Here is a 27,466-nt window from a genome sequence, read left to right as displayed (position 1 = left end):
ACCTTTGTTAATGCAGTTATGTTTTTTTTTAATGCCATGTTAGGTGATATTGATTCATGTTAACCTGAATGAGCTCCATGTGTCATATAGGTATCACAGAGATGATTCACTCCCTCCCCTACTTTGGGATAAAATGTCCACGTAGATGTGCCCCATGTGGCCAAAGTACAAAGGTGTCAGTCATCTGGAAATCATAAGTAGAGAGGTTTTGGGAACATGTGCTAAGCAAGGGAAACCTATTAGTCTTGTCAAACAAGCTTTCCTCTTCCTATCCAGATTGAGAAATAAGTTTAGAATTTTCAAGTACTCCATTGAGACTAGCAATCCTGCCTTTTGATGAAAATAAACCACTTTCGTCAACTTGTTAAATGTTTTATCCAGATAAGATATGGCAAATGACCAACATGAGGAGGGTATTTTTAAAGAGTACTGTACTTGTTCCTTTTTATGTTTCATGTGCTTCTAATTTGGTTGTAGTTTTAATATGACTGGTTTAATTATACAATAATATAACACTTTAAAATTGGTTTAATTGTATCTCTTTTTAAATATGCCTTGAATATCAGATCTGGAAGAAAGGCAGGATATAAATAAAGTGAAGTCCAGTATATACACTGCTCAGACACTTAAGATGCTGTCTCATTCCACCATTTAATTTTTAACATTTTGTACTGGCTCCTTTCCTTTTTTCAAATTAATATTCCTGTAATGATCTCATTAGAATGTAAAATAATAAGAAATAAATTATAAACAATAAGGGTATATTGTAATGGAAGATACTGCTATCCTGTAGCAATTGCTTTCAGTTTTCTCACGGTCTGCAAACAACAGATTTGTGTTACTTCTCTTTTGTCCCTTAAACTCCTAACAATTCTCATTCTTCATACTGTACAGTTCTAGCTTCTGAGCAACTTTTGTATACATATTGCATAAAGCCCTATAATTCACAGTTCAGGGCACCTCAAACTATGGAGTTCGTGTCATATTATATTATCCATTATGTTGTTCAAGTTCCTGGAGTATCAGTTCAAGGGCAAGAAATGCATATTAAATACACATTAAAAATTTGCCCTCACTGGATGATCCCTGATGTTGGCAATATGCTTTCACTGTCATCATTAAAGAAGCCTTCACTGGCATTGCACAGTTCCTCCTCGAGACTCTTCTCTGTAAGCAAGACAACAGGAAAAAGGGAAAAATATAGTATGTTAAAATGAGTATGTGTCCTCTGTGCTGAGGCCTACACGCATTAAACAACTAAGCTATATGGGAACAGAAGGGCAAAAAGGTTGATCACCCAAAGGTTGAATCCTCTTCTGAGAATCACCAACACAGAAGAAAATGTTGGCCAGAAATGTGCTATGATGTTGCACCCCTCCCCACCCAGGAAGAACACTGTATTGAAGGCAACTGTCCTGGCTCCACCAGCTGGACAGTGTTCAAAAAGATGCAGGGAGCTTGACTTCTTCCTACTGGAAAATTTTCTGGGACTACAGAAATGGACTACATGTTAATTTGGTCTCTGTCACTGTCCATCAGATATTTGTTATATCTAGAAGGACAAGAATCACTGAATAATTACACTACCCTTATTCCATCAAGAATACAAGCAGTGAACAATCACACTCGTCCCACCTGAATAGAAATTCCTGCTTACAGAAATTCCTGCTTACTTTGTGTGCCTCATTTGTAAGCCTCATTCCCATTTTCACTGACCCTAACAGTGTCTGCATCAATCACTGTACTTAACTCAAAATTCATTTTGTGAAACCAGTTTCATGTGAAATGCGGGATAAATAAAAAGACAGAAATTGAACTCGTGCCACAATTTACAGTGAATGATCATGTCTTTGAAATGTCAACAATGTAGCTCCAAGAATTTGGGAAATGCTCCAAAGCCATTCTAGCATTACTCACCTGCAACCTTCATGCTGGGAAAATGATAGAAACCTTCTAGATCAGCAGCTACCAAGACCTTGAGAACTTGAGCCTGTAAGTAGTAAAGATACAAGAGCATTGGAATTCTAACCCCCATTCCACCACACATACACACATCATCCTCACATACAGAACTGTTAAAGGCTTAAAAGGCCTAAATTAGAAGCCAAAAGACCTGGATTATTCAGAAATCAAAGAGACACCACATCATTTGCAGGCATAATCTCTCAATTTCAGTTCCTTCTGACTGGTTGAAAAATTCCTGGATAGCAAGCCTAAGAAAAATTCCCTTAAGATGTTAAAGAGTCCACTGCAGATAGAGTAGAGATAGCGGTGCAGTAAACTAATAGGCTGATGTAAAATGAATGGCTGCACTATAGAGGAAGACTAGGTAGTTCACATTTTTGCAAAGTTTGTAGTGTTTATGAGTATGTGAAGCCTCTGTACCATCACTATCAGCTGATATTCTTTCAGCTGTATCAGCTGATATTCCTTCTATTCTGACTGGCAGCAGCTCCACAACACTTCCTGGTTTGTCTACCTAAGTTGTTTTAGTTTTATTCTGAGAAGAGGCATGTCTTCTTCCACTGAAGACTGGTCCAACTTTCCTAAATGAAATATGGAGCAGGGAGAGGGGAGCTGGAGAATACAGTTACCCAGTCACAATGTAGTCACAATACATGTAGATATATATGAATGCACACATGCTCAGATTCCCCATTCTGACCTACCTGCAAGCCAACAAAAGCCAGTGGGAGCCTTCTGTGCTGGAACTCACGGAGCAGCTCAGACAGGCCCAATACAACAGTGTAGTCAATGCTGCTGACATGGGTGCAGTCCAGGATAACACGGCGCAGTCGAGGCTCTGAAGGCAGACAACAAGAAATGTGAGAAAGAGTGAACATTGAGGTTGATTACTGCCTGACAGTTTCAAACCTGCAAAGTAGTTGGACTAGCATTAATTCTTTCCACAATCCATTGCTGAGGTTGAAAAAGACCAGATGGAAGTTGCTGTGTGGAAAATTAGACACTCTGATAGGAGTCCACATTCCTCATATAATTGTTGTGGGACTAACAGCAAGAGCTCACCCTGGGATAGATGCTATAGTAATGCATCACTGCTTTCAGCTGCTCTAAGGTACACATAAGCTTTGTCTCATGCACTAAATTTTTAAAATATTGTATATAAAATTATATTCAGGCTAGGTGTATAAGGTGTATATAAAACATAAATGGATTTCATGTTTCAACTTGGGTTCCCTCTCCAAGATGCCTCTTTATGTACACAGATGGAAATACAGATATTCCAAAATTAAAACAAAATCAGAAATTCAAAACGGTGGCGCAGTGGGTTAAACCCCTGCGCTGGGAGGACTGAAGACCGACAGGTTGCAGGTTCGAATCTGGGGAGAGGTGGATGAACTCCCTCCATCAACTCCAACTCCTCATGCGGGGACATGAGAGAAGCCTCCCACAAGGATGATAAAAACATCAAATCATCCCGGCATCCCCTGGGTACCGAAGGTATTGCTTTACCTGACGCAGTCTGTTTGTGCACAGTATCCCGGAGAAACTCAATTGCTGGGAAATACAGCCCACTGGCAGGCTGTATGAATAATGCCTCGTGTTCTAAGACCTACAGAAGAGATCGGGAGACAGTTTTGTGGTGGAATCCAAGAGGAAAGTTGTCATTAACTACACATTTATTAACTGACAAATTAAAATTAATTTTACTCCTCCATTTCTCTAAAGTCAAAAAAAGCTTGCCAAAAGAGTCTATTACCGTGGGAAAAGGTCATGTAATACTTGCTCTCTATATGAGAAATCTCAGTCATGTTGGAAAAATATGCATTTATTATACTTAAGGTAGTTCTGTTCAAATAAACAACCAACAATTAAAAGTTTTTTAAAGCCCAGATAAAATTACAGTAAAACTGCAAAGAAAACCCTGTTAAAATCATGACAGTTTAGAAAACCACTCTAAAAATTCATCTCCATAATTGTAGGATAGAAAGAGTGGAAATAAATTTGAAGTTTGACGATAGTAACGAGACTCCAAAGTTTGGGAGCAAGCCAAATATATATTTTTAGAAAGATCTATTTCTTGCCGATCTTAATAAATGAACACATAGGGTAATCCAATGCTAACCCAAAAATGGCCTTGCTAAGACATGGTGAAGATTGATGGGTAGCATTCAAAATTGGAAGACAGTTGGATGGAGCATTAGATTTGTGAGATCCAGATTTTACAGATTGCTGCTCAGAGCCTGGGGAAAATTAAATTTTGGGACTGTAACTCTCAGAATCTGACACTTATTTGAGGATTGTGGGAGTTATAGTCTAAATTAACTTTTTCAAGCACCACATATTGCTGTTCCACTTCTCTCTCTTCCAATTCTAGATTAAGACAGCATATTCTGACAGACTGAGCTGGGTGAAACAAGCTTGCTTTCTCTTCTTTGACTTTTGTGCATCCAAATGTAAGCAAGATTTGGACACGACTGAAATTTTTGTATTTATTTAGAACTTTTATATCCCTTTCTTCTCTACCTCCATGGAGAGGCTCAGAACGGCTAACAACAGCAAAAATTCAATGCTACACAATAAATAACACTTTAAAAACAACATACATAATAAATAAGTTATAAAATACATATAAAAGACAGTTAGCCGAGTTAAAAACATCATCCAACTCAATCCAAACAAATGTTGATGCACATAAAAATGCTGCCTTTTAACTCTGAAGTTTCTAAAGCAACCATTATCTTTTTTCCCCAAATATAAAAGGGTCAGAAATGGAAAGTAGTAGCTAGAGCCAAAGATGAACATTTCTACAATCTATTCTACCATGTGGTTGCCCATCCAGGTGCATAGTGCGAATGGTTTTGTCTTCCCTTCCCTTGTCAACACATTGTATCCTCTTTCAGTGGTATTAAAACAAACCTTTATTTGTGGCCTGGCAATTGGGTAGAGGAGGAGAATGAGAGAGACCAGCACTCCTGCTATGATGCCATACTGCACTTCCCAGAAGCACAGCAAGAAAGTCACACACAGCGGCAGTAGATCCAGCCCTGAGACAGAGAAGGCGACAGCAAATATACATATTTGAAACATTGGTTTGTTTGTTCTCACAGTAAAACGGGTGCCACACTGCACAAGGCAAGAAGCAACCACAGAAGAGAGACAGCCCCTCCCTACCTAAAAAGATTTCACAAGAATCTTATATTTCAGAATATTGCAACTAGGACTGGAGATCAGAAAAGTCAATATTTGTATAACATTTTTCCTATGTCAAAAATGGGAGAAAATAGTATATTCTTATAATGGAAAGCTGGGCATGTTTCCCAAAGTATCATCCAAAGGTGGGGAAATAAATAGCCCTCTTGGAGTTGAACTGTAATTCCAATCACCCCATTATTAGCTGTGCTGATTAAAGTTAAAGGGAGCGACAGTCCAGCAGTATCTATAAAGCCCCACTTTCCAAAATGCCACTATAGGAATTTATCTTGATTTTTCGAAGAGTGCTCAGCTTTTTACCAAGTTATTTTTAACAAATTTATCATTATCCCAATAGGTGCCAGTTTCCATTAATTTGGAAACTTCCCACAGCTATAGACAACAGAGTGCTAGTTTTAAAGGCAGTATTCCTCCCTTGCGGCCATGTCTCAGGATGTCACTGGATCTCCTGCTCTGGTTCTGGATGGAATTCCTTTAGCAAGCATTTCTGCAGGAGACCCATCTTCATTTCTGTTCCCTCTTCCTCGCATGGAGAAGCATGAGAAAGACCACCATGGTTTCTGGTGCTATTTGCCAACATTTACTGAATCCTAAGGTTGGGCCTCAAGCGGGTACAGCAAACAGTGACTAAATATGGGACCGGCTTTGCAAGTCATTCTCCAACCAGTCTATGTTATAACATGGATATAACAATGAGTATTTCTCTTACCCTATCTACAATGGGTGGGGATGAACTGGGATTCTGACCTTGGGCTAGAGGGCATCCCACTTTAAAATTATTATTATTATTATTATTATTATTATTATTATTATTATTATTATTATTATTATGATACATAATAAGATTCATACACAGCAAACAAGATCACTATGCTGGCTTTGGTATTTGATCACACATCGGACAATTATCTAGTGTCGAGGACTGTGTGATGTATCGAAGAATAATGCATGCAGATCCAAGTAGGGTGGCATTTTGCAGCTAACAGATGGTAATTTTGTCAGTGCAGATTATTTTTAAGTGCAGGCCAAGGCCTTTAGGCATTGCACCCAGTGTGCCAATCACCACTGGGACAACTTTTACTGACGTGCCAGAGTCTGCAGTTCTGTCTTCAAATCGTCATATTGTGTAAGCTTTTTCAGCATACTGCTGTCACCTGGGCTTGCAACATCAACAATCCATATTTCATTTTTTCCCACGATCGTGAGGTCAGGAGTATTGTGCTCCAAAACTCTTGTCAGACTGAATTCGGAAGTCCCAGAGAAGTTTGACATGTTCATTTTGTGTAACTTTTTCAGGCTTAAGATCCCACCAGTTCTTTGTTACAGGCAGATGGTTATTATTATTATTATTATTATTATTATTTGATACTTAACAAGATTAGTACATAGCAAACAAGATAACTAGCTGGCTTTTGTATTTGAATTATTTTGTATTGTTGTTGTTGTTATTATTATTATTATTTCTATCCCACATTGTGAAAAAAAGGCCCAAAGCATTTAACAATAAAAGCAATACAATATATAATTTCAAAACTAAAAAACATGCAACAATTAAAGGAGAATTAATCATTGATGCTATTAAAAATAAACAGATTAAAATCAATTGAAAACCTATTCATCTAACTAAAACAATCCATGGCATCCCTAACTCGATATTGAAAGCTTACATCTTTAAAAGCCTGTAAGCAGGCATAAGAAGGTTTTTGCTTGCTGCCGGAAGGACAGCAGGGAAGGGGCCATTCTGGCTTCCTTAGGCAAGGTTTTCCCGAGTCAAGGGGTAGCCACCAAGAAGGCCCTTTCTCATGTTCCCACCAACCAAGTTTGCCAATAGTGGTGAGACTGAGAGGAGGGCCTCCCCTGAGGATCTCAGGGCCTGGGCAACTTCATCCCAGAAGATACGAAAGCTATCACAGGGAGAGCCTTAAATCTTGAAAAGAATACAAGATTTAATTAGTCACAAAGGATCCTTGGCTCCCTTTAATAAGAGAAAAATGTCATGGGTGAAGAAACCTACACAATAGATTTCCTTGTGGCTGTTTTAATAAAAATGGCCACGAGCTCTTAAAAGACTGAATAGCAATTCCTCAGCTTTTTGGAGTTCTGGAATAGCTGCCAATGTCTTCCAGCACAAATCTGCACAAGACGTGTCACTTTGGAATGTTGTAATGTGGGAAGAGTGGAATGATGTATTGTCATTGTGGTTATTTTGCTTAATTGTTTGATTTGCTTTGTTTATTGCTGTGTTATGTTTTCTATTGTATTGTGTTTTGTGGCTTCGGCCCGTGTAAGCCGCATCGAGTCCTTCGGGAGATGCTAGCGGGGTACAAATAAAGTTAATAATAATAATAATAATAATAATAATAATAATAATGATCTAAAAAGATCAAGTCAGCAGTAGAAAGAGGAATGCTCACATGCTCTCCCACTTCAGCGACACCTCCTGCTGTCAAGACAGATTTAAGGAATTCTGCAAGACCCTCTCCCCCTGCCTCAGCTTTTCAGCTTTGGAAGAAACAGCAAAGTTCATGCTCATACTTTTAACCTGCCATAATGTGCGGAAGATCTTGGCATCAAACATGGGCGCCACAGCACAGATGATGACAGCAGCCAGTGCTGCCTTGGGAATGTAGAAGAAAAGGGAAGTAAGGTAGGCCAGAGAAAGCAGCACCAGTGCCCCTGCAGAGGGAGGAAGGCAAAGTGAACAAAAACACAAGATTAATAGCAAAGCAGGAATTATGAGATGGCTATTGCTGAGTGCATTCAGATTTGACTGGAAGTTTGCATTCCAAGAACCTTGCTGACTTGAAAGGTTCACTAGTTAATTCTAGCTTAAGCTTTGACAAAATTGATACTGAGTGAAGGCTGGACATTAACAAGAAATCATTATCCTTGGCTTCCAGTTGAGGCTTAACAAAAATGTCAAAACCATCACCTATAAAACAAAGGAAAATGCAGGTCCATACAAAAATGTCTTGTTTTTCAAAAGGCAGAAGCTAAAAATACTGGAAGATGCCTATGTTAAATCTCAGAAATGAATATATAATATCATTCTTAGAAAAATTCAACTGCAAGATAAATGTATTTGAGCCAAACAGACAGTGCCATACTGTCTCAACCATGATAGTGTCAGACGCATAGCAATGGCCAGAGAATGAGTTTATTATGAGCTAAAACCTTTTTTAGATTTTGCAATTTAATGAAATGGTGTTTCAAATATATTAGTCGACTTATCACCAGTAGCTGATTTTTCACTTAGTTCCAGTCTCCACAGCAGTGAAATCTATTTATGAACAAATATACTCAAGGATTGGTCTAACTGTATTATGAGATTTCCAAAATCTACAATGCATAAGAGAAGATTTAATATTCAAGGTGATAGTCAGTTTCTGTATATTTTGCTGTATGGTCTCTTCCCAAATGCGATTTAGTTTTCATCTCCCGGGGGTGACAGGAACAGAATTAATAATGCAGTGTCTGCCTATCAGTGTGCCCATGATAGCTCAGCAATCAGTCCATAACAATTCCTACAGTTATATCTTTCTAGCCTTTACCTGTGATCAATCCGCCCGCAGGGGTACGCACGCCTGTCTGTGCATTCAGTGCTGTCCTGCAAGATAATCAAGTGATGTCATTATGGGGACAGGAGGTAGCTCTATCTCCTTATATACAAACATGCAGCTCAACTATGCAGCTCAATTTTCATATTCACTGTTTGCTTCCATATACTAACACAGAAAAGGTAAGAAAAAGCAAACCTTTCCACATCTCTGATTATGTGGGTAACAGGATGAAAATACAAAATGTTAAGAGGTATGTATGCTACCCATATACATGTATGGGTAACATACATTAAATGTATGGGTAACATACATTAAATGTATGGGTAACATACATTTCCTGGAAATTACTATTGCCATACCACATCAGTTCTGTGTTTAGTCTCATACATATACGTTGGGATTATTAATAGAAAAATTAACCCACCGTCCAAAGCTCCCTGTGACAGGATAGGATGAGAAGAAGGATCCTAAAAGATTGGTGAAACCTGTTGATCAAAAAGGAAGAGTGTTTCTTAAACAAGAGTAATTTTCTAATTGTAGATTCAGGATTTTCTTCCTGAAGAAACAGCATTTGAATCACTTTACAAAATGAATAATGACTAAGGTTGAGCTAGTAAATCTAGGTCTCTTGACTTTAAATTAGACATAGGTTGGGTTGAGTTTTTTTTCAAAGAGGGAGGGAGGGGAACTAAGAGCAATTTGACAATAACATTGGGGGGGGGGTTGTGTCAGGGGTGACTTGAGAAACTGCAACTTGCTTCTGGTGCAAGAGAATTGGCTGTCTGCAAGGACATTGCCCAGGGACACCTGGATGTTTTACCATCTTGTGAGAGGTTTATCTCATGTTCCTGCATGAGAAGCTGGAGCTGACAGACGAGAGCTCACCCTACTCCCTAGATTCAAACTGCCAACCTTTTGGTCAGCAGTCCTGCCAGCACAAGGCTTTAACCTATTGATCCACCGGGACTCCAATGACATTGCTGATTTGGTGCTAGACTCTCTTGAACAGTGGAGTATTTTGAGCAGAAGGAGAGTAGTCCACATTCAAGGATACTCTAGCTTTAGTTTCCCTGCATCATGTGGAGGACTTGGCTAGATTGCTTAAAAGAAAGCCAAACACTGAGAGAAAATAGAGGACTATGTTTTTTTCTGAAAATCTCTTTCACCGACATGCTCAGTTGCCTTCACAGTCCTTTTAAAAACACTCTAATCAAAACCTGTGCGCAATTTCTTTTTCCTCTTGGACTCATCAACCATCACATCCCAAAATCCCATAAACAGAAGATTCAAAATCCTTACCCATAGCTAAGAGCTCCTGGTTAGGGTCAATTTGGTAATTATGTTGAGAGGCTAGAAGGGGGAAAATCCAAACGCTGGTTAGACCAAGACACATTTTAAAATCTCCTATGCATCAATATTTCATAAAGCACAACAAGTAGACAGTCAGACATGAAACAATAAGGGGCATAGAGCTGAAAGCAATCATAGGTCTATATAGGAAAACGAGCCACGTATTTTGTGTCACATCCCTACTTTCCCATAAGAGCTTTGCAATATAATTCATGTGTGGGTCTCTGGATAGCCTAAAGTATAGAACACCAAGAATTTCAATACTTGACTGTTTAGTAACAGAAAAAAATATTTTGCTCCACTGGCTGTATATATATTTAGCTTTAGATGGCATACTCCTGTGGTGTTTGTTTTGCTGTCTGTTCAGATTATTATTATTATTATTATTATTTTACTAACACAAAAACACAGTATGTCACAGCAAATGAGATATATATGCTGGATTTTGTGTCTCAAGATCACAAGTCGAACACTTCCCAAGCGTCTAGGACTGTGTGATGTATTTTTGAATGATCTGTGCAGATCCAAGTAAGGTGGTCTTCTGCAGTTGACAGATCGTGATTTTGTCAATGTTTGTTGTTTCCTATTATTATTATTATTATTATTATTATTATTGTTATTAGATCTCACATCACTTTCTGTCCCTGTGAAAATTGGATTTTGAAAAAAATGGCTTGTTGGTGGGAAAGCTTCAGTGGAGATAACTCTTTAAAGACTGAATTTCCCTCCTGAGGGGTAGATTTCTCTCACTTCTGTTGTCTCATTCTTAACTATGAGCTGCATGTAAGTCAAATGTGTGTACTCTGAAGAGAACATCACAGCTAACTATGACCACTTCCTCTCCACTGAGAACATGGTCTTCTTATTAGCTACTCTTAATTACCTTTTTAACTATCTTGTCAGATGCCCTGTGCATATGGAAAAGTCAGACTTCTCCTTTCCCAGCGACTAGACAGGCTGAGGTTCTTACCGAATGATTTGGCAATGGCCATAGTCTCTAGCAGTCCCATAAGAGGCACCACAGCCAGGCCGGCTCCCATTGCCTACAAAAGGGAAGAGGAGATGTGTATTTCAGCACAAACAGATGAACAAACAAATGTACATTTCTGTAATGCACGAACAAAACATACATCAATATCAACAGAGAAAACGCAAGAAAAACAGGGAGTGAGTGCTAATTTCTCAATATGTATAAAATCATGCTGGAGAACATAGATATTCCTATGGAGATGTTCTCTCAAGTTAAAAATGGCATTTTTATTCACAGGTTTTTTATTTTATTTTAAGAGTCTTTATCCTCTAGCACCAGCAAATGTGGGTGGCTGACTGTATGTAAGTGAAAAAGACTTAATATGCTGTCTGAACTAGGTAGACGTACAGGAAGAGTTAATGCCAAGTTCCATCTAGGATTCTGCTTGAGAGACATAGGCCTTATTGACACTGCCATTATAATGCAGATTCATCTGCATTATATGGTCAGTTCAATCTGTAATATAATGACAGTATAGACAGGACACAGAAATGCAAAAAAAAACCAACAACAACCCAAAAAACAAATAAACAAACCCTCCAGTATTCAAAGAAATAATTACCTTTCTTAACACAGACATAACTTTTATAGAAAGACATGTTAATATGTGTATTTGTGGTATTTTTACAATGTTAATGTGTTTTAACTATTCTGTAACCCGCCTTGAATCATGAGGATGGGTGGGTAAGAAATAAAATAATTATAAAATAATAATTATAATTATCATAATTATATATACAGGCAGTCCCCAAATTACAAACATCTGCTTTCAAATGACACAGAGTTAAGAACAGGGATTGCAACAAGAGGAAGTGAGAGAAATCTACCCCTAAGAAGGGAAATTCATTCCTGGAAGAGTTTTAATGGGGAAAAAGTGTCTCTGCTGAAGAATTATCATCAATCCTGGTTTCTAAAACAAGCAATTTTTTTTTCAAAATCCAATTATTACAAGGACAGAAAGTATGGTGAAGAGGAGCAGAAACAGCAAAACAAACACCACTGGGGTGGTCACCCTTCCCTATGCGATCCAAAGCTTATATGTGTGTGTGTGTGTCTGGAGTTACACTTTAAAATGCACCTTTTCTGACTTGCAAACAAATTCAACTTAAGAACAATCCTACAGAAACTATTTTGTTCATAATTTGGAGACTGCTTGTATATATATTTAAAGCAATTTTTCATGCCATATTCAAAGAACTGTGTCTCAATTTGACTGCTGATTTTCTCTCTAGTTGTAACTATTTATTTATTATTTATTTAAAAGTTTTATATACCGACCTTCTCACCTCTTTTGAGGGACTCAGACCGGTTTCCAACCATAAAATCACATACAATCGGTAAAACAACATAATTCATATTACAATAACACATTAAAACAACAAATATATTCAAAACTACAATGGTCAGTCGTCATACTAAAATCGATTATACATCATCTTCCATCCATATCTCAGGGTGTTGGCTCATTCATCGAATGCCTGTCTCCATAACCACGTCTTCACCTGTTTCCTAAATGTCAGGATAGAAGGCGCGGTTCTGATCTCCAGTGGGAGAGAGTTCCAGAGTCGTGGGGCCACCACCGAGAAGGCCCTGTCCTTCGTCCCCACCAGACGCGCTTGTGAGGCCGGTGGGACCGAGAGCAGGGCCTCTCCAGACGATCTTAATAATCTTGATGGTTCATAGCGGAGAATACGTTCGGAGAGGTAAACAGGGCCGGAGTTGTTTAGGGCCATTGGGAGTGACCATACAACCTGAACTGACTTGTTGTTTTAATTGTACTTATTTTGATTGTTATGGACTGCCTTGTGTCTCTCTACTCCTTAATAGTTGTTTATAGAAAGCAAATGGGACACTCACCTTCGTCATCTCTTGAAAGGAAACTGTGCCATTGGGAGTGACTTTGGAGAATGGTGGTGGTTGGACAGGAGGGAGTCCCTGGGGTGTGTTCCCTGTGAGAGTGAAGGGCTGGGATCCAGTCACTTGGAAGGAGTAAGCCACAAGGCCAGCAAACAAGACTACAAGAGCATTGCGGGCTGCAAGAAAGAAAGGATCGGGTAAAAGTACTGCACTATCAGATACCATGGATGGCAGGGCACTGTATACAGCTAACAGTTGAAAGCAGGCCATGATAACTGTGAGATTGATGAACTACAGGTTGAACATCCATTTGCTAGAAATTCAAAATCCCAAACTGTCCACACAGGATGCTGAGATACTGACACCTTTGCTTTATGACAGTTCAATAAGCAGAAATTTCCTTAATGAAAAAAAAATCATTACAAATATTGAGTATGAAATTACCTTCAGGCTATGTGTCTAAGGTGTCTGTGAAACGAATGAATTTTGTGTTTAGACTTGGGTCCTAACTCACTGTTTACGTATGTGCAAATACAGGCCTTCCAAAATTAAAAAAAATCTAAATTCCAATGGATTTCTGGTCCCATAAGGGTATTCAATTTGATATGGTATCTTATAACAGAGAGAAATATCTTCAAAGTAAATTAGTTGCAGCTCCCAAGTGTGGCATTTAAAAAACACAATGAGGATATTTTAAAATAAAGTCTATTTCGGTTTGCAAAAATTGGAACTAGAAAACCTCAGTCTTGTTCAGAGGTAGTTCACTTCCTAGCTTCTATTCCTCATCTATTTTCTTTTCTTGACCCAAGGCTCATTTTGTACTATCTCAGCCCTTTGCCTATTCTTCAGTCATTTTGCATATTTTTGTATCTCTAGGACGAATTCTATGCAGCCACCTCACAGGTAAGGTTCTCTTCCTTTCCAAACTGACAACATTCCCTTCCCTGACAAGAGGAAATGAAAACTTAGTTTGGTTCACTGAGCAACACACATCCCGAGCCACCATGCTGGTTCACCCAAGTCATGTGAGACGCCTCACCCCCTGAAGCAGTGGTTCTCAACCTGGGGTCCCCAGATATTTTTTGCCTTCAACTCCCAGAAATCCCAGCTAGTTTACCATCTGTTAGGATTTCTGGGAGCTAAAGGCCAAAAACATCTGGGGACCCCAGGTTGAGAACCACTGCCCTAAAGGATAGTAATGCATAGATAATCCAACATATATAACAGATTGGTGTCAAGAAAACAATGAAAAAAGGTACCTTATATGACATGGTAGACCAGTGGTTCCTAACCTGTGGGCTGCGGCCCACTGATGGGTCGTGAGACCTAAAACAAGGCTCTACATTGATAAATATGGTTTTCTGTGGGTGTGCAGATGTGATTAGTGGATGGCATATGTTCTGTATCAGAAACTAAGCTGATGTGGTCTATCCAATGTAATTTTCTGAATCAACACCCCAAATAACCAAACCGAATGTAAAGTTGACCAAAACCTGATTTGTAACCCTTTTGATACTAATGTTGGAGAGTGGTCCCTAGTCAAAGTGGTCCTTGTTCAAGATGGGCCCTGGACAAAAAGAGATTGGTAACCACTGGGATAGACAAACCTGTAGCAGCTATCCAAACTATCAACCGACTGATTCTGACAGGAAACGTTTCCATTGGGTGGATCACAGGCATGCCCTTTTTCATTTGTTGTAGTCCCACAAGGAATATCAGGCAGAAGACCCCAAGCATGGCATCCCAAATCCTGCACATAAGTCAAGACAACACTGACAACTTAATTGCAACCTACAAGACTTCCCCACAAACACATTTCCCTTCTGAACACAGTCCTTTTCTGCAGAGCCACCAGTCCTGCATTTGGAGGACATAACTGACACCTCAGCTCCATTGCCTTACTTTGCAAATGTATAAAAGCCTTCTAGCCCAGAGGTCACAGCACTCCCATGGCTATGAAAAGAATCTAAGATTCAAGGCTTGAAAACAATGATCTAAATAAAGTCACTCATTCCTGTAGGAGACATGGGCATATTTAGTCTCACTATGACTATTCTACAAACATAACAGTGGCTAATGTAACCACTGTAAGAACTACAAGCCAAACTGTATTCATCCTAGAGACATTTCACACAATGCAAGCAAGAAAATTTGAAAACAACAAGAAAAGAATCATTTGAAGTAACGGGGAGGGGGGCCTTAAGCCTTCCACAGGATGGTAAAACAGCAAACATCTGGGCATCTCCTGGGTAATGTCCTTGCAGACAGCCAATACAATTCTCTCACACCAATAGTGACTTGCAGTTTCTCAGGTCGCTCCTGACACACACCCAAAAAAACAACCCTGGCTCTCATAAATAGCTTCTCTCTGAGATGCTAAAATTTAAGCTTGGAGTAGATTGTTTGTTGTTCCCTACTTTACTGCACCTACTTCTTCCAATTTACACAGGCAGAAGGTCTTTTAAGAAGGAATCAAGCGTAAAGAAATATGATTTACCTTGTCTCACCAATTCTGCAGAAGGTGTAATACACTTGCAGGACAAACTCTTGGGGAATGTTCTGCAGGCCCAGGAGTGTCTATGCAAATAAATTAAAACAAAACAGCAATAGGACACAAGAGAAAAAGTACTTAACAATCCTATGGAAACTGTTACTGACACTGCACTCATTTCCCTCCAATTTCCAGGAAACCATATAAAGGAAAGACATTTATCCCCAATTCTGTTTCCCACTGAAACATGGGTGGGAGGGAGACAGCCAACAAGAAACAGCAACATTGTGTCTTATGCAACATTTATGTAATGATTATTGATTTTTATGTGCATTGTAAGCTTTAGGACAAATTAAAATATTGTAAGCCGCTCTGAGTGCCTTTGTAGCTGACAAGTGGGGTAAAACGTCTTCAAATAAAAAAAGAAATAACAAGAGGATCTCATTCATTCCATTCTAAACATAACTAATATTGTGGCTCTCTAAATGCACTTCCTAAATTTGCTTGGAATCATGCTTATATTGCATTGTTCTTAGAGACAGTTTTTTTAGTTTCCAGAACTGTTCAATATTTCATATCTGCAGTAATTGCACTTGTATGTCCATGTATACTTCCATCATAGATCCAAGACCAATAAACCTGAAAACTGGCATTCATACTTTTTTTTTTTGTCGTGTCAGGAGCAACCGCTCCTGTTGTGAGAGAATTGGCCGTCTGCAAGGACGTTGCCCAGGGGACGCCTGGATGATTTTTGATGTTTTATCATCCTTGTGGGAGGCTTCTCTCATGTCCCCGCATGAGGAGCTGGAGCTAATAGAGGGAGCTCATCCGCCTCTCCCCGGATTCGAACCTGCGACCTGTCGGTCTTCAGTCCTGCTGACACAGTGCTTTAACCCACTGCACCACCAATACTAAGATTAACCGATCACCATCTACACCAGCTATTCGTCTTCCCAGGTGTTTTGGACTTCAGCTCCCAGAAATCCCAGCCAGCTTACCAGCTGTTAGGAATTATGGTAGTTAAAGTCCAAAACACCTGAAGTTTGCACATGATCTACACTGATCATTGAATGAAGGTTAAAGCTAGCCTCAAACTGCAGCAGGCAGACAACAAATTCCCACAAAAGTGAGCTCTTAATGTGACTCATTGCTCTGTGACTTGTTTCATCACCATCTGGGCCTCAAACTGCTTCTAGGATTGTGTATGTAATCATTTGCAAAGTGAAATTGCTGTCTTCAACAGTGATTTAAACGCTCATGCAATGGTCAGTTTAAATGGAGTCCTAGTGTTGTTATCTGCTTTACAACCTAGCTTGTAAAATCATCTTATCTATACTTGTTAGAACAGATGTTTCTGTCTGTGTCTTTTAAAAATATTTTTTGATGGCCAATACATTTCATATCTCCCCCCTCGTTTCCTACACTATCTCCAGGTCTGGTCCAGCTTTTCACTCTTGTGTGAAATATACTCTAAATGGCAAAAAATTAAATGTGTCTTTCTGTTTCAATAAACTCTTCTATAAAGTTTGCCACATATAATTACTCTCTTTACATATTGTATTACTTGTCCTTTTTGAACAAACCTCTATATATCCATGTAGCCCAGGCACGGGCAAACTTCACCCCTCCAGTTTACCAGCTGGGACTTCAACTCCCAGAAATCCCAGCCAGCTTACTGTCTGTTAGGAATTGTGGGAATTGAAGTCCAAAACACCTGGAGGGCCAAAGTCTTTCCATACTTGATGTAGCTATTTAAATATCTGAAATGTAAAAATTTTATGTATCATGCTTATAGTTTATTCTCCAAGCTATCATAGTACATTTGTATGTTTAATACCTAGTAACACAAACTTCCATTTAAAAACTTTGTCCGACCTCTTTCTCTGTCAAATGCAAAAAGGAAAAAATGCTCATACAACAAATTCTTAATCTAAGCTAGGTTTCTATTCCAGTTGACCTGAGCAAGGTCGAAGTCTTAGATATCAAAAACAAGAATGGAGACGTCACTTCAAACATACTGAGAAGAAATATCAGTCACTGCCAGAGTTAACTCAGTGATTACTATCACTGGCCACCCACCCTGCTAGTGAAGAGCTGATTGTGGTTAACCACAAAGGAAATTATTTAGGTCACAGCAGACCTGACAACACTGAAGAAAAGACAGAAGAAAAGCCAAAGGAACAACAGATCAGAAGTCCAAAAAGAAAGAAAAAACAACCAACCACCCCCTTCCCCACCTATGGCAGAGGGAGGAGTGCAGGAAGTTGTCCAGTGTTGTAGACAACAAAGAATGTTTGTGTATTAGAGAAAATGGTACTGTTTCATTATCCAGACAGAGGCCACAAGGGGGCACTAAACAGAAAAGGATAGTCCATTTTATTGGGGGGCGGGGTGGGGTTTGAAGGAGGAAAACCATTTTCCTCTTTATCAACCCCCCCCCCCCCCCCACACACACACACACACAAACACATGCACACACTTCTCATGTCATAAATGAGGGTTGTTTCTACGACAGGGACATGGGTGGGGGGAATAACAGGAAAACAGGGGGAAATAGTTTTCCTCCTTCAACCCACTCTCTCCATCAAATGAACTATCCCTTCTCTCTCTAGCGCCCCCTTTTGAAACAATACAGAAAAAACATAATTAATGCCACTTCTGCCTTCATAAACCGTGCTTAGCCGAGATCACAACAAAGGATGTACATTTTGACGTGTATCTGGAGATTAGTTGTGCAGTTGAGTCATTGTAATGTAATAGTTTGAGTACTGTGTTGTGATGTTGGAGACCAGGAATTTTGGAGACCAGGAGATTTCGCTATGGAAATCCCCTGGGTGACCTTGAGCACATCACACTCTCTCAGCCTCAGAGACAGGCAAAGGCAAACTTCCTTTGAGCAAATCTTGACGAACAAATCCAGTAACAGTTCACCGTAGGGTCACTCTAAGTCAGAATTTATTTGAAATCAGACTATGCACAACAATACTTGCCACTGCACCAAGAATGTAGGTCTGCACAACTGCCAAAAGGAATATAATAAGGACCCTCATTATTTGAAATGGATAAATCAGTTCAAAAGTATTCCTGATTTCCCTATGTGGAAAATGGGAAGTGTTGTCATCCTAACTGCAGAAGGAAAAAAGACATTTTTGTACTCCTAACACCTGTGTAGTCATGACAAAATAAGTGATGGAAAATAGTAGGCAAGATTGCCAAGTAAGTAATAAAGTCCCCGTGTGAACATAAAGGCAGGAGAGTTTCTACTGAATTTGTGTAAATGTGCCAGCCTCTTTCTCATTTACTCAGTCTCCTGTAAACTACACAAAATTCTCTTTCAACCACACACCAATCATGTATACTTAACAAACAAGTAATAACCTCTTTCTTATTCCTGGAAACTGGAATTGTGAGTTTTACAGGGTGCATCAAGAACATAGGAATAAAACTGAGATTGCTTAATCTGCAATACTAGATAAAATGGTTCAAGTAAGGGAAGGAACAGCCTACCTTGACCTGGCCAAAGCCAATAGTGACAGCAGCTGCTGAAGTGAACCCTTTAATAACCGGGTGAGAGATAAAGTCCAAGAGGAAACCTGCCAGGAATGAAAAACTCCCATTTAGCCTAAGAAAGGGTTGAATCAACATAACCATTGCCACTGTCTTCCATATGTCCTGTCACTACTGCCAATCTCAATTGAAAATTTTCATTTGGACAATTCTACCTAGGTTTCACAACTGTTTCCCAAAATAGTGGTTACTTCCTCGCTATATGCCTTTGTTTTGGCCTCATGCCATTTCATGGGCTGTTGCTCTTTATCCTACTTGTGGTTCATATCAGAGAGAGTCCTGTTGGATGCCTGGTCCATTTTAATAGCCACTGAAACATTTTGTTTATTACCTGATCTTCTCTTGCCTTCCTAGGTTGTATCTACACTGCAGAATAAATACAGTTTGACACCACTTTAACTATGCTGGTTCAATGCTATCGAATCATGAGAGCTGTAGTTTTGTAAGGTCTGCAGCCTTATCTGCCAAACAGTACCTCACTAAGTTACAACTCCCAGGATTGCACAGCATTAAACCATAGCAGTAAAGGGGATGCCAAACTGAACTAATTGTAGAGTGTAGTGCTATTTATTTATTTACCATATTTGTATACTACCTTTCTAAGCCCAGAGACGACTCAAGGCGGTTCACAGCCAGCAAAAATTCAATGTCTCAACAATTATAAAACAATTAAAACAATCATAAAATACTATTAAAACATTTAACATATAACACAAAGCCATAAAACGTTGTCATAAGCTCTCCTTGCCAAAGTCATTATCCAATTGCATTGTCAAGTCGTTCAATGATTTCATATAATTATGCTGCATTGCTCAAAATGCCAGCCCTAGACTTCTAGGCCCTTCATTTTCTGTTATTCTCAAGTAGTAAAAATACAGACTGCTGGGATGAGGAAGCTTCTGACCACTGTATTAGAACCATTCATGACTAGGAATAATATTGTAAACAAAAATCTATTTAACTAGTATATCCTTAACTCTGTAATAAAACTAGGAAAGGCCAGGTAATTCTTATACAGAATATTTTATAACCTGGAAAGTATTTTATTATATGAGCTTTGCATTTTGGAAGTATTACTCAACCAAAGTGTTGAGTAATACTTCCAACTTCCAACCAAAACAATTGTGTGTGTGTGTATAACACAACCATATTAACACACTTACCAGTTAAAATACATGCATTCCAAAAACATACCTAGTGGTAAATAAACTATAGGAAGTAAGGTGTTTCGAACTACCATAAATTTAAGTGCTAAAGTCATATCCTGCAATCCGAAAACACATACTTGGAAATAAGTGATACTGATATAAATGAATCTAATTTGTGAAAGTCACACATAGGGATATAACACCCAGCTGTAATCCTAGAATCTCCCACTTGGGAGTAGCCCCACTTACTCCGAGGAGATACATAAAAATAGCCTGTAAACCATTAAGGTCCGAGAATGCAATCTCATGAAGTTAGTGTTTTCTTTCAAATATCAGACCCTTGTAGTGGGCCATAAGCGGTTAGTGAATAGCTGTTATTAGCCACAGGACAGTGAGTTTGACAAGTGATGACTTTGTCCATGTCTTACCAAGATGCAGCAGCCCCATAGCTAACTGGATGCATCCCGAGAGGAAAGCAAGCAGGATAGCATAGGTGGGATCATGGAATGCATAGGATGAGACCAAAAGTGACATGATAGCTGTGGGTCCCAGGGTTACATCTTTCGAGGTCCCCAAAAGGCAGTAGACAAAGCAGCCCATGAAGGACGAATAGAGGCCATACTGAAAAAGAGATAACGAAGACTGTTAGAGATTGATCTCAAACGTAACCTAGATATAACAGCTGAAAATTACCAGCACAAAATGCAACTCCTCAAGGTGTCCCCTTAAAACAGTATGCACCAAGTTATTTGATGTGGGAAACAAGAAAATGGGGCAGGAACCAGTATCATATTTGTGCATTTGTACATTTATGCATTTCATTTCTTTCCTGATCACATACCAGAGACTGACAGCCAATGGATGATGGGCTGATACTAATCTTTAGGTCCCACTTTGAGTAGCAACACCTTAGAGCCCTTCCACACAGCCCTATATCTCAGAATATCAAGGCAAAAAAATCCCACATTATCTGAGTATGGACTCAGATAACCCAGTTTAAAGCAGACACTGTGGGATTTCCTGCCGTGATATTCTGGGTTATATGGCTGTGTGGAAGGGCCCTTAGAAAACTTGCAAACATTTAAAGGGAACATGTCTCAGAATATTTCCTCTTGAAGTAGCACAAACAAGAAGAAGGAACGTAAGTATTTCAGACAAACAAGTAATTCTTGTGCAGCAACCTTTGAATTGCCTCAGAGCACTGACCATTGCTGAAAATTCTTAAAATTCATTGTTTCCTACACCTTCTCACTCAGGGAATTGGGCTTTCATTCCCTTTTTTGAGCATGAAAACTGATTCTCAAAGTAATATATTTAGATAGCAATCCTCTACAGATCTATTTGAATATACCGAATTTAGTAGTCTAAATCCAGTTGGTAGGACCTACTCAAACATACCCACTGATTTTACGTAAGTGATCACTTGCAAGCATATTATAGATTTAGTGAATTCATTCTTAGAACTAAGAGATAGGTTTAGTTATTACGTCTTCTTACTTCTGAGTAGAAATGTACAGATTGCACACATACAATTCTGCAGAGGCATGAGTATCTCCCTGTATGCTAAGAAAAAGGGCTAGTTTTGGGTTTGTTTTTTTTCATGTCAGGAGCGACTTGAGAAATTGCAAGCCATTTCTGGTGTAAGAGAATTGGCCTTCTGCAAGGACACTGCCCAGGGGACAGCCAGATGTTTTTGATGTATTACCATCCTTGTGGGAGGCTTCTCTCATGTCCCCGCATGGGGAGCTGGAGCTGACAGAGAGAGCTCATCCATGCTCTTCCCCAGATTCGAACCTCTGACTTGCCGGCACAAGGTTTTAACTCACTGCACCACCGGGGGCTGCAGGTGATTGAGAAGGATATTCCTAGGGCTTGCTGGGCATAGAAGTGCTTGCAATTGCTAGCTTAGCAAATTAATGCAAAGGGTCATAGAGAATTGACAAAAGTAAACAAAGTATTAAAGGTGCTGACTGTCAGAGTTCCCAACCACATATTCTTTCTTTTCCCCCATTCTATTCAGCTCAAAAACAAGAACCATGTGGTTACAGTATATTTGTGAGAAAAATGAGACCTAGGGACTCCCCACACTTGACTATACCAAGTAAAAGCAAGAATTCTTATATGAATATAAGCATGTGGCAGACTCTGGCCTAAATTCTCATTGATCCCATAAGACTGCCAAAACAAAACACAAAGCATGCGGTGCATCTATACTATAAATTCATGCAATGAACTGCCACAGGCCAGTGCTGTGGAATCATGGGAGCTGTAGTTATACAACGTATTTGCCCTTCTCTGTCAAAGAGTGTTAGTGCCTCATCAAATTATAAAGGATTCCATAGCATTAAACCATAGCAGTGAAAGTGGTGTCAAACTGCATTAATTCTATAGTACAGATACACTCATGGTCTTTGCTCTACCTGGAACTTCTCACAGAATTCCTCTTATTAAGGTCCCTGATCTTTTACCAGTCAGTGGTTTCCCTTTCTTCCAATGCCTTTGCTACTTTAATTACCATCACAAGTTAATAAGAAACAGATCCCACTGTCATACCATGTCTGAACCTGTGCGCTTTATCTCTCCAAAAAGAAATGACATAAATGTTGTACTATATGAACGCATTTCTCCATTGGTCATCATCTGGGTTTCTACTCCACATTTAGGTAGGTCAAAAATGACTAGGAAGTTCCAAACTGACCCCCATACATGCTGAGTTCGTATTTTTGACACAGGCAAATTCTGTATTTAGTAATCCGATGCTCTTAGCCTCACCTGCACTGGAAGGCCTGCCACTGCAGCATAGGCAAGAGCTTGGGGTATGACTGTCAGCCCCACTGTCAGCCCGGCGAGAAAGTCCAGCTGCAGGCACTGCAGGGAATATTTGGGAAGCCAACTGAGCACCGGCAGCCTCTTCTTGACTGCTCTGAAGCATCGCTCCCGCCATTCTTGCCTTCCCTCTGCCATAGTTGCCCTCAGAGTACTTCAAGACAACTGACTTGTGTTCCACCAGTCCAGAAGAGATCAAAACAACTACAAAACCTATGAAGGCGACAGAGGCAACCCAAGAAGGATGTCATCTCAGGTGGTTCTTGCTGAAAGAAATTGGAAATGATTTCAAATTGGCAACAAGGAATTCACAGATATAGGAAATGATTAAGATATTCCAAAAAAAAAAAAAGAAGTTCTGATTCAGTATCAAATTTCACCTAGAAGCTTTGTGCTCCATCTTTAGAAGAAAGTTATTCTATGGTATTAAATATGGTGCATACTTCATAACAACAACAACAACCTCTGGACTTCTGAATTCAGACTGGCAGAGTTTTGGAGCACAATATTCCTGATCTCACAATCATGGGGGGAAAAAACAAAGTATGGATCGTTGATGTTACAATCCCAGGCAACAGCAGAATTGATGAGAAGCAACTGGAAAAGCTTACACAATGTGAGGATTTAAGTATTTACTTGCACAAGCCAGTAAAGGTGGTCCCAGTAGTGATCAGCACACTGGGTACAGTGCCTAAAGACCCTGGCCTGCATTTAAAAACAATCGGTGTTGACAAAATTACCAGCTGCCTGCTGCAAAAGGCCACCCTACTTGGATCTGCATGCATTATTCACCAATATATCACACAGTCCTAGACAGTGTCCGATGTGTGATCGAATACAAAAGCCAGAATAGTGATACTGTTTCTGTGTATTAATCTTGTTGTGTCTCTAATAATAATAATAATAATAATAATAATAATAATCCTGCAAAGGTAGTAGAAAATGAACACGCAAAAATACTGTGGGACTTTCAAATCCAGACTATAACAAACTTTTGGAACACAATACACCAGACATCACGATTGTTGAAAAGAAAGAAGTTTGGATAATTGATGTCGCCATACCAGGTGACAGCCGAATTGATGAAAAACAACAGGAAAACCATTATGAGGACCTCAAAATCGAACTGCAAAGGCTCTGGCATAAACCAGTAAATGTGGTCCCAGTGGTCACTGGCGCACTGGGTGCCGTGCCAAAAGATCTCAGCTGGCATTTGGAAACAATAAACATTGACAAAATCACGATCTGTCAACTGAAAAAAGCCACCTTACTTGGATCTGCGTGCATCATTCAAAAATACATCACACAGTCCTAGACGCTTGGGAAGTGTTTGACTTTTGATTTTGTCATACAAAATCCAGTTCTTTTGCTGTGCCATACTGTGTTTTTGTGTCATAATAATAATAATAATAATAATAATAGAGAAGCATGAAGTATTTCTTGCTTGGGTTGCAGAGGTGACCTAAACCACTCTGTGTATCCCCTTAAAGGGAGGTGTCTATGGTTATATATTAAATCAACATTTGCTTTTCCGGATAAATAAGTTGCAAGGCATGGCTCTAACTTCTATTTTCAACAGTATTTTCCTTCTTTCAAACAGACAGTGGAAACAGTAAAGTAAAAAAAGCAAACAAGAAACATAAATCTCAATCCCAAATCTTTTTCATAATCACAGCATAGTTGCATTTACTTAGGGATAAGGTTGATCCTACCTTACCTAAGCCCCAGCTTCTGCCAACCTAGCAGTTCAAAAACATGCAAATGTTCAAAACCCAATAGGTACCACTTCAGCAGGAAGGTAACAGCGCTCCATGTCACCATGCTGCCTACCTGCGTGACCGCATCTCTGTATATGAACCCACGCGCTCGCTCCGTTCATCTGGAGAGGCCCTGCTCACGATTCCACCTGCGTCGCAGGCTCGTTTGGTGGGTACGAGGGACAGGGCCTTTTCTGTGGTTGCCCCACGACTTTGGAACATCCTCCCCAAAGACATTAGACTAGCACCCACGTTGGCAGTCTTTAGGAAGAACTTGAAGACCTGGCTATTCCGATGTGCCTTTCCAGAATAGGATAACCCCAGCACTACGTCCCAGAAGCACTTTATTAGAGTTTAAGACTCTCTGCACATTGCACTTGCCCAGAATCCCAACATATCACCTCTCACACCCAGCACTTTTTTTAACCTGTACCCTTCATTGACCCGGCCCTGGTTTTAGTGCGTAATAGTGTAATGTTTTGTTTTTGTTATTGCTTATGTTTTTAATTTGCTTTGCATTGCATTGTTATTGTCTGTTGTTGTTGTGTTAAGGCCTTGGCCTTTGTAAGCCGCATCGAGTCCTTCGGGAGATGCTAGTGGGGTACAAATAAAGTTTAATAACAATAATAATAATAATAATAATAATAATAATAATAATTGGAGGTGTCTAGGGATAACGCCGGCTCTTCATCTTAGAAATGGAGATGAGCACCACCCCCCAGAGTTGGACTAGAGTAGACTTAATGTCAAGTGGGAACCTTTACCTTTACCTTGCCTAAAGGCACCAAGTCACTAACCTATTGCATCTGTGTATGGTTTGCTAATTGCACAGTGGCAGCTAGGAAGATGCTCCAGAGAGTTACTACTACTACTACAGCCTAGAAAATTATTGGTGGTCCTCTCCCCTCTTTGGAAGAACTATACACTTCTCACTGCCTTAAAAAAGTTCAGAATATGCTCACCCAGGATTTTCTCTTTTTGAATTATGACCATCTGGTAAGGGAATATAGGATGATAAAAAACAAATAGGATGAGGGATAGTTTTTAACCTAGAGCTGTGACTACATGAATTCTATGATGTAGTATCAGGGGTTGTGCAATTACGATCAGAACGTGGAAGGGTGTGTGTGTGTGTGTGTGTTTTTTTTATAGTTCTACATATATAATGCATGTTGGGGATGGCATTCAATTTAGTTGTACAACGTACAAGGACAATAAAGTTGGGTTGTGAATTTTCCGGGCTGTATGGCCATGTTCCAGAAGCATTCTCTCCTGACGTTTCAGCCACATCTATGGCAGGTATCCTCAGAGGTTGTGAAGTCTGTTGGAAACTAGGCAAGTGAGATTTATATATTGGTGGAATGTCCAGGGTGGAAGAAAGAACTTGTTCCGTCTTCCAGGAGCATAGTTTGCATTACCTTTTAGTTGCATAGGATAGTGTTCTTTCGCATTTCCCCGGGGCTGCTAGAGACCCAGCAGCACCCTGGAAGTTAAACAGTATCAGAGTCTGCAAAGCCAGCCTGCAGGCCCTTTTGCAGCTATTGGTTTAGGAAAGTATCTCTTTGGGTTTAGAGACCGCCCCTTTTCCTGGGGTTTGAGGTCTCCATTTTGGAATCTTCCCTGCCTCCCTCAGTGTAGAGAAAGAAAGCTTCAGATGTGCTGTTGGTCAGGCAGGTAGCTCTGAAAAAACCATTGTAAGTACGATTGAGTTATATAGATAAAAGAAGCTAATTGAGATAGATAGAATAGCAATTGAGATATAATAGTTATAGATAGCAACTGAGATATAGAAACGTTAATTGAGTAACTAAGTCATATAGATAGAAAGAAAGATAGAGAAGCTTATTGAGTCATAGATAGATATTGAGTTATTGAATATTATTGAGCATTACTTTATCTCCAAAGCTAACCTTGAGCTATAGATAGAGAAAAACCTGTTTTTTCTAACCCTAGCAGCTCAGGGTTAGGGTGAAAGGATCCCAGGATATTTTCTACCATTTGGGGAAGAGTTACCTCAGTAACTGAAGGAAAAAGAAAGATCATCTCTATGGTTTCACCAACTGACTGTTTTGTTTATAACTTTGACAAGCAGTGCCAAGTCTGCAAGGACTTTGAGAAATAAATATTCTGTTTTGATGTTCCAAACCTGAAGTGGCTTCAGTTGCTGATAATTTTTGAGCTTCTAAAGAAAGACCCCTGCGGTCTGCCCAGACAAAGAGAGAAGCACATCTCAGTTTTAATTTTATAGGATCTGGGTGTGACAGCACAGAACTCTTGTCTGCTGGAGGCAAGTGTGAATGTCACAATTAACCCAGAAAACTTACAGCAACCCTGTGATTTCGACTGTGAAAGCCTTGGACAACACACTGATAATAAAGTTACTTCTATTCTTTTCTAATTCGCAGAATTGCACAGCAGCGAGGCAGGAAGGCAGTTGAAGTGGGGCCAAACCGCTTCAATGTGCAGTGTAGATGTGCCCATAACGCGGAGTTCCTAGCAGAAGCGGGCCTGGTTACATTAAATTGCATGAAAGCGCAGGCAAAGGAGCCCACATCCTCCCTGGTAGTGGGGGGAAACTTACAAGGAGGCGCTGCTTGGGGGAAGCCGCATTGAAGCGGGAGCCGAACCGAGGGATGCCGTGCTGCTTTCTCCCAGCGCCTTCGCTCCGGCGCAAAGTCTCACGTTCGCCGGCGAGTGGATCCCGG

The 27,466-nt window shown here is 39.8% G+C and overlaps 1 protein-coding gene across 1 annotated transcript; it reads right to left on the bottom strand.

Moving 5' to 3' along the window:
- Positions 1–3: 3 nt before the first annotated feature.
- SLC26A11 (solute carrier family 26 member 11) lies at positions 4–27,466 on the bottom strand. The gene is made up of 17 exons (XM_060764322.2): positions 27,343–27,466; positions 22,951–23,270; positions 20,607–20,799; positions 18,971–19,056; positions 15,470–15,549; positions 14,580–14,722; positions 12,973–13,148; positions 11,056–11,128; positions 10,035–10,085; positions 9,160–9,220; positions 8,727–8,782; positions 7,711–7,851; positions 4,882–5,009; positions 3,475–3,574; positions 2,670–2,803; positions 1,918–1,990; positions 4–1,167 (listed from the first exon to the last, which is right to left on the bottom strand). Exons 2-17 carry the CDS (start codon positions 23,140–23,142, stop codon positions 1,073–1,075), a joined length of 1,782 nt encoding a protein of 593 aa, XP_060620305.2. The 5' UTR covers positions 23,143–23,270; positions 27,343–27,466; the 3' UTR covers positions 4–1,072.

Source organism: Anolis sagrei, chromosome 2 (genome assembly GCF_037176765.1).
Source record: "Anolis sagrei isolate rAnoSag1 chromosome 2, rAnoSag1.mat, whole genome shotgun sequence".
NCBI lineage: Eukaryota > Metazoa > Chordata > Lepidosauria > Squamata > Dactyloidae > Anolis > Anolis sagrei.
Note: the sequence above shows the minus strand (reverse complement) of the source record. Positions and strands in the feature narration are given on the sequence as shown.